General features: G+C 38.7%; 1 protein-coding gene across 23 annotated transcripts in view; it reads right to left on the bottom strand.

The window, feature by feature from the left end:
* LOC306882620 (calcium/calmodulin-dependent protein kinase type II subunit gamma) overlaps positions 1–12,225 on the bottom strand; it is a 56,957-nt gene that overhangs the window by 31,062 nt on the left and 13,670 nt on the right. For all 23 annotated transcript variants that reach the window (XM_079437366.1, XM_079437369.1, XM_079437377.1 and 20 more), the window contains exon 3: positions 1,490–1,549. In XM_079437366.1, coding sequence (XP_079293492.1) covers positions 1,490–1,549 — 60 coding nt within the window. The remainder of the gene's footprint in view (positions 1–1,489; positions 1,550–12,225) is intronic.

Raw genomic sequence — 12,225 nt, 5'->3', positions numbered from 1 at the left:
ACATGACAACCTGAGAGAGAGAAAGAGAGAGAGAGAGAGAGAGAGAGAGAGAGAGAGAGAGAGAGAGAGAGAGAGAGAGAGAGAGAAAAAGAAAGAGGAAGAAAGGGTCGTTCAAGATGGCTAGACAATTAAAGGTACAAAAGACAGATTTAGGCCGCTGGGAATGGAATGGAGGGAATACACGAGAAAGAAAAAAAGTGAGGGAGGAGAGACAAGAAAGTATGAGGGTGGGAAAGGACAAGCACTTCCTAGAAAGAAGAAAAACAAGGCTACAAAAAAGGAGATGTCAAGAAGAAGTCTGTTTGCAGTACAAGAAACAGATGATTTATGCTGCCAAGAATGAAAAAACAACTTTAAAAGTATCACAAAGAACTATATTTGACTAACAGCTGTATTTATTCATGTCGTTTTAGATGTGTTTGTTGGAGGTTAGATGTCACTGATACCAAACACCACAGGTGATTGTCACAATAATGAATAATTGTGGCTACTACACTCTAAAAAATGCTGGATTAAATACAACCCAGTACTGGTTAAATACTGGACAGAACATATGCTGGGTTGTTTTCAACCAACAGTTGGGTTAAACGTTTAACCCAACCTTCTGGGGAGTAACCCAACCGGTGGGTCTGAACAACCCAATCGCTGGGTTCGTCCATATTTTACCCAGTGCTGGGTTGTATTTAACCCAGCATTTTTTAGAGTGTAGGGAGTGATTATCAATAAACTATAACTTGAATTTTAGATTGTTCCTCCAATAAAGCTATAGTATGCAGATTTGGAATGGCCATATAGTCATATGTTGTATCTCTGCCTTTTTTGGAGCCTTTCCGTTTACAGTAAATCACTATTGTATGGAAAGGAGCAGTTTGAACATTGTGTCTGTCAGTTCATTTTGTGAGGGAAAGTAAATGCTGACAACTTGCCACTTCTGGGTGAGTTATCCCTGTTAAATTAGCTTGTGGTATGTGTCATTTAAACAGTTAAAGGAGATTTTCTTGAACAGTACCAATCATTTGTTTTAATCCTGTTGTTTTCCTTCAAGCCTTCAAAATCCCCAAATACTTCATAATGTTTACTTCACAAATACTTACTTTTTTTGCACCTGGTGATTATCTCATTACCCTCAGTGCCCAATATCACCATCCTGAAACATCTTAGCCACTTACATTTTACTGTCTTCCACAGCACCGTGTTGTTCTCACACACACAAGGGAGCCTGAAGGGATGAAGCCTGTGCTATTTCCATGATTTTGCATGAGGTGGAGATTTTGTCTGTGTGATCTGTCTTGTCAGCCACATCCTTTCTCATGCCATGCAAATAATCTTGGGTTGACTGTGACTAGCATGTTTGTACAGTATGTCTCACTGTGTACAGACACACACACTATTGTTCTTAATTATTGAAGGGAGAACAGGCATGTTGCATGCTGGACTCAAATCTGCACTCCCTGCATGAGTATATTGAGCACAAGTTGTTGAGACTCACCAATGTTGGGATGTTTGAGCAGGCGGCAGATCCGGGCCTCTCTTTCTAGCTTCTGATGATCTGAGGATCAAACACAGAAAGAACAGTCAAGCACATTTAACCACTGCACCTCCACAAGTCAAAACACAAACATTATCAGTGAAGAACGGCATACATTAACCCTCAAAAGTTTGGGGTCTGTAAAATATTTTTTTGTTTTTGAAAGAAATTTGTTTGATCACAAATACAGTTAAAAAATAATAATTTGAAATACTATTACAATTTAAAAGTGTTTTTATTTGAATATAATTTAAAACAATTTATTCTTATTAAGATGCTGAAATTTCAGCAGCTATTACTCCAGTCTTCAGTGCCACATGATTCTTCAGAAATCATTCTAATGTGCTGATTTGTTCCTCAAGAACCATGATACTTTTGTCAGGACTCAAAAGTACAGCAGTAATTTGAAACAGAAATCTTTTGTAACATGATAAATGTTTTTACTGTCACTTTTCTGTCAATTTCTTACAAAAAAAAACAATCTTCCTGACCCCCAAATTTTTGAACTATAGTATAATGTTTTTTCACACAAAGCTATTGTTCAGCTTCAGCAGACTTGAATTGAGTGCACAAGCCATATGGATCACTTTCATGATGTGTTTATAGTGCTTTTGGCTCATTTTGGAGCTTGACAGCCTCTTTTCACTTTATTACATGGAAAAGAGCGATGTGATCAAATAACCCTGAGACAGATATGAATCCCAGGTGTAAACAGGACCTGTAATTTGGCCAATGCAACCGTTCAGTGACATATAATCAATATCAAGCCTACTGCCCTATACTTAGCATAGTAATGACAGCAGTTAATGACTGTGTGTACATGTAATGGGTATGAAGTAAAGATGTCCACTCTATAAAGCAAGAGGCTGAGATTAATATAACTACTCATCCTGGAATAATGAGCATCGATCTCTAAAAGGATACAAGGTCATAGCCTCATTGGGAAACCTTTAGAGAGCTTTATGAGAGGGAAGTCAAACGGACACACACAAACTGCTTCAGCAGCGTAAATTCATAATATAAATACATAGTTATTCTCCTTCCATAAATAATAATGTTACACGCAACCATTTAGGATAGAGAAAAGGCAGGGCTTTTAATGCAGGCCAGCTGCAGGGCTGTTGGTTTCTGGTGCCATGTATGCTTAATCAAGAGAGCGATTGACAAAAGAAAAAAAAGTCAAGCATCTTAACTAGAGTTGTCTACATGACGCCAGACAACACCCTAGTTAAAAAGAATGCACACGTGGACTCGAACACACAGCCATCTGCAGCAGCAGGGATCTGCTAATAGGAATTCAAATCATGAACTCAATGCAGGCACTCCTGCTGGGTCAGATCAGTCTCACATAAACACACACTGCTCTTACACATAACATATCCTCAGTCCAAGATCACACTGTGCCAAGTGTGTGCTACTCATCAGAAATGAGCCAGACCTCACACTAAAGAAAATATGACAAAATATAATAAAAGATGAAGAAAGTATGAATGTCTGAGGGCGTTATGTATGTGTGTTATTATGTTCCTTTCACAGGCCTTCATAAGGTCCAGCCACAACCTCTATGGGACGAATTTGTGAATGCATGTGTATCTTCTACCCAGAAATCATTCAATCCTTCTGACAGCCCCAAAGCATGATTCTCAGAAATGACATTAGCCTCAATCTTGAAGTATCAAACCATAAAAAACCATCACCAATGCACTATACTAGCAGTCAAACAGCCTTAGCTTTCACGTTACTTCTCATGAACGAACACACACACACACACACACACACACACAGGTTTCAGACTTGAAATGTTTTCATGATGTGGGTGCAGGATCACTGGTGGCTTAAAGCTTTTCTGAGAAGTGTGATCAAATAAACATCCCTCTGAAAGACTGAACGGTGTCTGCTGTGAGTGATGTGTGTGTACGTACGGTTTACGGCAGCAGATGCTTTTATTACCTAACAGAATTAATGCAGGACATTTAATATTCAGCTTTGCCACGGCTCCCTGCAGAACGGTTAATCTGAGCGTGAGAGACGGCCGTACAACGACTATTGGCATGCAATGACTGCTGAGAAAACACACACACATACATAAACGAAACACTTTGAGTACGTGTTATAAAACTTCTTGTTTTTATCATTTGCTGCACCTTCCGCATGCAGTTCATCCACTGCATTATAAATCAAGTTTGAAGTGGAATAAACACAAATCCACTGATAGCTGGGATCTGATGCAAACGATAAAGGCTTCTAGAAAGAGAAATGGCTTTGAGTGGCATGCTCCTCCTTTTGTGCGCTCTCTCGTTTTCTTTCTTTTCATCCCATTACTGAAGAGATAAATAAATGATGTGTTGTTCAGTGACCATCTCTAAAATCCAATTGGACTAAGTGCTGCTTTCTCACTGTGTGGTCGGGTCCGTGATGTCATGGACTCTCAGAGAGAGAAAGAGAGAGATTCAGAAAGCAGTAGCGATAAACTGACTGATATAAACGGTAAATGAAACATTAACAGGTGTATAAGTGTCCTGAGATTGGATCAGCATAAAACTTTTATCTCATAATGACCATTGACAGGATATTATGAACTGATTACAGATCAGCAACTGTATTTAAAACACACACACAAGTTTGTTTTTGTGAATTATGGAGACATTCCATAGGCGTAATGTTTTTATACTGTACAAACCATATTTTCTATCGCCCTTCACCAACCATACACTTAAACCTACCCCCCTTACACGAAACTTTGTGCATTTTGACCTTCTCAAAAAAACTAATTCTGTATTATTTATAAGCCTTTTGAAATTTGGGGACACTGAGAATGTCCTCATAAGTCACCTTCTCCTTGTATTACCTATGTCATACCCATGTCATTATACAAATTTGTGTCCTCATATACGTCACAAAAACACGCACGCACGCACAAACAAAAGAACCAACAGATGGCAGGAACTTTCCATAACACAAATACATTACAAAAAAGTATACATTTCCTTTTTCAAAAATGGTCAATGGAGATGACTAAATACAATTTAAAACAATTATTTTTGTAATTTTGCAATAAATATTAAATATAAAAAAGTGCTCATTACTTAGATTGTTTAATAACACTGCTGTTCAAAAGTGTGGGATTGGTAAGATTTGGCTTTTTTTTTTAAATAAGTCTTAGCAAGTCTGCACTTAGTTGTACACTAATATTTATTATAAATGTGATATTGGTAAAATATATATTTTTTTAATTCAATATAATATTATAATAGTGTTCTATAATATTATATAGTATAATATTGTGAAATATTACTGTTTTACTACTGCTATACTGTACTAATACTGCGTGGACAACATATTTTGCTTAATATTTTTGTGGAAATGTTGACACATTTTTCAAGATTCTTTGATGAATAGAAACTTTAAAGAACAGAATTAATGCAATTTAATGCATCCATACTGAACAAAAGCATTCATTTCTTACTGACCCAAAACTTTTGAACAGTACAGTCAGAATTATTCATAGTTCATTGGACTAACTGTAGCCTGTTTATGCTTGCCAGGCAATGAAGAATCACATACATTAATCTTGAACTGTTATAACAGATCCGCTTTTATGACAGCAACATAGCTCATCCAATCAGAATAGTGCATTTTATAATATACCATAAATATAGATTAGTTTTTAAAGCACTGCTAGAGCTCTTTATGAATGTTTGCAGGTGTTCTTTCCAAGTTCCTTAAACAATAAAAATGTCAAATCAATTATTTTATTTCTTGTCTATTATTGGCTACAGCAAAATAACTTCTGTAGGCAAGTCAATACAATGATGACACTTAAACAGCACTAATACGAACAGATGCATCATGGGCCAATCACCTCAAATGCACCCATGTGAAGGTGTAAATCTCTGTGGTCAAGCTCACAGTGCAGAGAAAAACACATGTAGAATTAGGTGAAAGAGTGCAAAAGAGGAAGGAAACCTGCTGCCTCATGCCTTACTTCTTTTACAGTTACAATTCAAGACAAGCATGCAAATGGTTCCTTAAATATTTACCCCATTGTATGCATCTAAATTAAAATAGTACCATCACCACGGTACCACCACTGCATTGTGTTTTAATGGGTGCCATGCAAAGCTGTAAGTTTGTAAACGGATGCAAGACAGCAAAAAATTAAATGGCTCAATTTCATTTAGTTGAGTCCTACACCACTGAAAAACACATTGAGCAAATGTGCACAAGCTGTTCTCACAGATCCTTTCACGTCACAGGACACGAGACACGATACCGTATGTATCAGCACTCATTATAAAGCCCAGACTCTGAATAGATAGTTACTCCGAGATGGACTGGAAAGGTAGAAGGACTAGATATTACAGACTCAGTTCCACAGGTTATCATGGCCCAGATGGTTACAAATGCTCCTGCATGAACTAAAAGGTGAGCTTTTGTGCAGTGCATAGAGCTCTGATGAGAGAGACACATGCAGAGGCAGTTATTTAGCCACTAGAGGCAATGGGCGGACGTCATTGTGCTCGCATTCTTTTCAGATCAGCGTCAGGATAGATGAAAGGCCTCAAGTGACGTTAAAGATTGAATCTGAGAGTACAAAGAAGCAGGGATTGTGCGAGGTAAACTCTCAGCAGGTGAATCTCAGGAGAAAATGTCGGATGCTCCAGGGAAGACTCTGTGACATAAGCGCATGGCATCTGGGGCAGGATCAGGTCTCTTCTCCCAGCACGCGAGCTGCGGGCATATTTCCAATAGTTGGATTTATCCTAGCCGTGGTGATCTACATACATCTAACCCCTTGGTCAATCGAGACATACATATTAAACTTTAAGTTACACATACAGCTTACTCATAAACAGGGGGCATGCACAATTACGCATCAAAATATTTTGGCCTATTTTTCATGTATACAGAATCTTTTAAACAACGATTTCTTAAGACAGTGATCGCTGATCTGGTCACTGATCATAATATAAATTATGATTGGTTTGTTGTACTGATAGGAAGAAAAAAATATATATTTAAGTGTCAATCTAAGCAGTCAATTTAAAAGTAAATACAATGGCATTCAAAAGTTTGGAGTCAGGAAGAATTTTTTTTTAAGAAATGAACATTTTTATTCAGCAAGCATGCATTAAACTGATTAAAAGTGACAGTAATGCCATTTATAATGTTCTATTTCATATACATGCGGTTTTTAAATGCCATTAATAATGTTATTTCATAGAAATGCTGTTTTATCACAGGTTTCACAAAAATATTTAGCACAACAACTGTTTTCAACATTGATCAGTACCAAATCAGAATAATGAGTAATGACTTGATTAATGGCTGCTGAAAATTCGGTTTTGTCATCACAGGGACTAAATTATATTTAAAAAAAATAAAATATTAGAAATCATTTATTTTAAATTGCTGTAATTTCACAACATGACCTTTTTCTGCATTTAGTGTATATTTCATATAATATTTTAAATTGCTTTAGTACAATGACAACAACTGCTGATTTAATTTTGGAAAGCTTTTTCCTTTTTGCTCGTTCTCCTCTCTAATAATCATTTCAGCGCTCCTCTCCTCAGCACCCCAGAGATGTGCCCTTGTTGTGGCCTTTGTACTCGTTCTGTCCGCTTGCTTTATTTTTTCATCCTCTGTTGGCTCATCAGCGCTGACCTTAGTGTCCTCACTGTTTACAAATCATGGGCTAATGCAGTCAAAGTTAATTCACTGTCGCCTCGATCTCCCGTTTTCCTTTTCTGTTCGTCAGTTCTTTTTATGTGACGACAGACACAACATGGTCGAGTTTCATCATCAACTTGACTCATTTGTCACAACCATGCCCATCTCTTTGACATGTCCTGCCCCGATCTGGCCAGTCCTGCCCCCTTTCTGATGTTCTTGTTTACTATGGTTTTGCTGTCTTGCAAGAACTGACATTTCCTTCATGAAATGTAAATTCTCTTTAGCAGTTTCTATTCCATTCTATTCATAATGTTCCTGCAGCAGTGATTCATAAGTGCAGATATCTAGGTCTCTGGTGGTGATTTAGCAGACTGTTTTTGTTTTTTTTCTTCGAAGGTACGTACTGTACCCTTTTTACAGTGAGAATGTCTCTGGAACAATCTAGAGTTAAGTGTCTTACTTGAAGGTATGATAACAGGTGTTTGAACCACCAACCACCTGATTATCACAAAAAACCCTTCACCTTCCCCAGCTCCACTTGTATAGATTTGCTACCGGGTAATTGCATGTATGTTATATACATATATATTATTTAATTTATATTATATGAGTAGCAGCAGTATTCCTACATGCTCACAGCAGCATGTATGTCGATGTACTGGCAGTAGCAGCATAGCAGACCAAACACATTAACATTGCCAACTGTAGCAAATTATAGCTCAAAAGGGAATTGTATATAAATAATTACAATTAATTATGATTAATTACAATATTTATATCGGCTGACAGTAATAACTGTAGCAGAATTAAATTGCTTTCAACTGATCTGTCCATCCAGCGAACATTCAGTGCAAGTTAAAATCAACTCCAAGAAAAGGTATTTCCTTGGCCACAGAGAATACTTTCCTATTAATGCATTAGAGCATGTAGTGAGAGCATTAGAGCATGTAGTGAGGGTCAAAATCGTAAAGCGACATTTACTTTGCAAGGTAGAACCAGAAACTCATGCAATTTGTGCACACAACTTTTATTAACTAAACACTAATGTAAACTAGTCTAACAAACAAACATACAATCACTCATACATGGGGAAAGGGCAAATGAGAGTTGATGGATGAAACCATCAGGAAACCAGAGAATGAAGCTATGAAAAGAGTCAGTTAACCAACTGAATAAAGCGCCATCAGCGCCATTTATAATGGGGTCTATAGTTTATACTAAACCTCTGTTTTGTTTAGTTAAATGTACGATGCTTGCAATGCCTTTGGTCGTTGAACGAGTGTCCGGATGCAGTCTCGGATGAAAGTTCTGATGGTTTGAAGGTTTGGTGGTGTTGGAGTTCTTCAAGTTCTTCCGGGTTTGAAGGGTGATGAACTCCAAAAGATGTTATTCTGGCTCGGTGGTAATTGGGAGTTTCTTCCCAGGTAGAAAGGGAAAAAGAGCTAAGAAAGAGATCTGCTGAGATCCGAGGATCCTTGGTTGAAAGGAAAGTCAAGGCCGCAAGGCCTAGCACAAAAACTTAAGGGTCCAGAAGAGTTCTAGCTCACATCCTCCGCATCCTCTTAGGATCTAACAGAACCGCAGACCGCACGGGTGTCACTGATGTGAGAGCTTTATCTGCTATAGGAGGTCACACCTCTGGGGTGTCAAAGAGCCAATGGTGTCCTGAATTTTTGGAGGGAAAGTTTTACGACTCTGTCTCTGAACATGGTAATTCGCATGGGTTGATGCACAAACTACTACAGATTCTTAGGACACTAATATGTTGCATAGGTATCAACATGTAATATTCATTCTCAATTAGATCATCCGAAGGCGAATTGATAGAGAATGATATTAACTAGTGATCTATCATAAGCATGCATAAAACAGTATACAATACACAAAAACAGTAATAATATACACAAGCTATGCGTGTTCATTCTAAGAAAGGTTTTTCTATGAATTAGAGAAGAGTCCATTTTTATGGGATAATGTCTCTTTCCTAAGGGGAAATGAAGTGAGTTGGTCTGCCCGCATTACTTTGAGCAATAAAACAAGTGTTATCAGATCGGTTGCCATGGCACCAGAGGCCTGTTCTGTCTTTCTGAGGTGATATGGCGCTTTTCCACTGCGTGGTACGACTCGGCTCGGCACGGTTCAGAACGGCACGGAACGGCTCAGTTCGGCTTGGTTTGAATTTACACTGCAGTTTAGTACCGCTTTAGAGTGGGTGGGATTATTCACGTGTCGTTATAGTTGCGCCGCCTCTACTGCCGTGACTCCTGAAAAACATTTTAATTCCGCGTCACTCCATCACGCTCTCACTGGATCCACTCCTCGGCTATCAACCAGTGGACAGTCTGTACTTCCTCAACCGACAACGAAACAGCCATTCTTTGGTTGTTAAAAGAAAGATGCGCTCATTCACAACAGTTGCGTTCGATCCTTTCTGGCTGTGCTGATTTAAATCTAGCGGGTCTGTTGTGTCTCGTGCCGCAAGTTCAAATGATGCAGGCGGTGACGATTTTCTCCGGCTAATCAGTGATCAGCAGGGTTTACACTCCACGTTTTAGTAACGGTACGGCTCGCTTGGAACCTCGGCCGAGGTGGTACTAAAAAAGTACCAGGTACCAGGTACTGTACCCAGTGGAAAACCCCCCAAAAGTGATCTGTATTGAACCGTACCGTGCCGTACCATGCAGTGGAAAAGCGCCATTAGATGCATTTCGGGGGAAGAGTCCACAGACCCTCAGAGTTGGCCCTTTGGTTGGGTTAGGGGGGCATTAGAGATTATTTGTTAAATATAACAAATAGTTGTGTGTCTGATTGGTCCAAATGCTACACAACATTACCTTGCTAAACTTTCTGAAAGTTGTCATGACAGAATGACTGATCCTGAGATCAAAGATTCCATTTGATGACAACACAAATATGCATTGTTGTTGGATAATTCTGGAACTGACTCTATAGGCTGAATCCTGACAAACCACTTCTGTCAATTGGCCAAATGGACACTGGCAGAAGCAAATATAAATGACCAAATATTGGCTGATTAATATTGAACTAATGGACTACAGTACTTCAATTCTCTCTCAGATATCCAGTCCAGCTATGACGCAGCAAGTTCTCTCTCAACAGTGACCTATCACACTCAACCCAGACACAAAATTAAAAATATGTGGTAGGTAAATTTAGCTTATTATCGTTCACTCTTCCTGCTCCTTCCTTGTGATTAAATATAGAGAAACCTGAAACATGCCTTGACCATTTGATACTATATATTTTACTTGAACAATGTTTGTCATATTTAAAAAATAAAAAATGAAATCTCCCTTTCAAGCGGTTTCAAATGCCAAACACTATAAATATCAAGATATATCAAGAATATTGATCAAAAGGCTGAAAAACATTTATTGTTCTTATATTTTGAATTATGTTTTAAAAGATCTGATGTCATTGAGGGCAGGAATGGGTGCGAGACGGTTCTTTCTCTGGGATAAACAGAGTGATTTGGACAGGGTGACATTGCTGGAAGCGACAGTGAGAGGGAAACCGCTTTTACCTGGAACCAGATCCAGTCGCCTCTTATTAATGCAGTGGATTCAGAACAAAACAGGCCCTCCAACAGCAGCAAAGCCTGAGGGGAAAGGAGTGTGTGTGTGTGCATGTTAGAGAGATGTGTGTGAATATATAAGAAAGAATGAAAGAAAAAAGGAAAATCTTGTCTGTGTGTGTGTTTTAATTAAGTCCATTCCTCTATGACACTTTATCACTGGTTCGACACAAGTGACGTCCACACAAGCACGATGTGAGCCAAACAGTCAGGGAGCAAATAAAATTAACTTCAGTGAGACAGACAGTCCAATAATGCAGGAAAGCAGCTCAGTTTGGTTTTTCTGTTGGCCTGCCCATCCAATCAAATTCCTGCAAATACAAGACAGCGAGCCAGCCTGATGTCCTCCAGGTAGCACACATTCCCACAAACAGAGGCCATAGGGTCCGTGTCACTTTTACAAACAGCTTAAGTTGCTTTGGCGGGGACATCTGATCCCTCGCCATCATACTACTAATCCACCGCACAGAGCTTTACTTACACTGACGACTGCAGGGGGACGTGGACGAGCACCTGTCTGTGTACACAAACGTTTATTATATCCTCTCTAGCCACCATGGTAACACTCACCTGACTTCTCTTTCCACCTAATTGAGCTCTCTTTCGGCCCATATGCTTTCCTCCACTTCTCTCTATCATTCAATCTGTCTCAGGAGGTGTGCGTAGCACTTTTTCTACAGATAATGGAAACGTCAAACAGTTTGTGTGCTCTTGAGGCCTATGGTCCACTTGAAAATAACTGGATGATGTCAAACAAAGACTGTGAACAAACAAACAATTTATAATAGTGACAAAACACTCACTCTCTGTAATAATTCCCATTTTGACTTATATTGATGCAGATATATGTAAAGAAATTCACACATACACACCAAAATCTACTGGCCATCTCGCTTTTTCAGTGTGTGTATGTTTATGGGAGCAAGTCCTCTCTGATCAAATACAATCCCTGCGTCATATTGGCTGCAGCTGTTGCATGTTGCAGGACTGGGTGCAGTCAGCGTTCAACACGGCTCCACACACACCAAGACACGCAGCTTGGTGAAACTGATGAAATTCATTGTAAAGGATTGTGATGCATTTCTGACATCTTTTTCTACTGATGAGCAAACAAAGATCTAGTCAGATAAACACACTGTGGTTGTGGTTGTTACAATAGCCACTAGCATCACATGTTTGCGTACCATTTCACAGACAAGTTTTGTTTATAATTCACAGCTTTATCAGCTATTCTGTTATACAGCAATATGCAAAAGTCAAAAGACATACAAGACAATTAAAGGTATGGTTCACCATAGTTCACAATTCAAGGTAAGTTGACAATCTTCACATCTGATAACTGTATGCTTTATTGTATGGAATAGTACAGACAGTACAGAAGACAGACAATAATACAGGTTTGTGGTGACAGAAACATGGAGTCTTT

The sequence above is a fragment of the Barbus barbus genome (assembly GCF_936440315.1).
Source record: "Barbus barbus genome assembly, chromosome: 16".
Lineage (NCBI taxonomy): Eukaryota > Metazoa > Chordata > Actinopteri > Cypriniformes > Cyprinidae > Barbus > Barbus barbus.
This window is presented reverse-complemented; position numbering and strand designations above follow the sequence as displayed.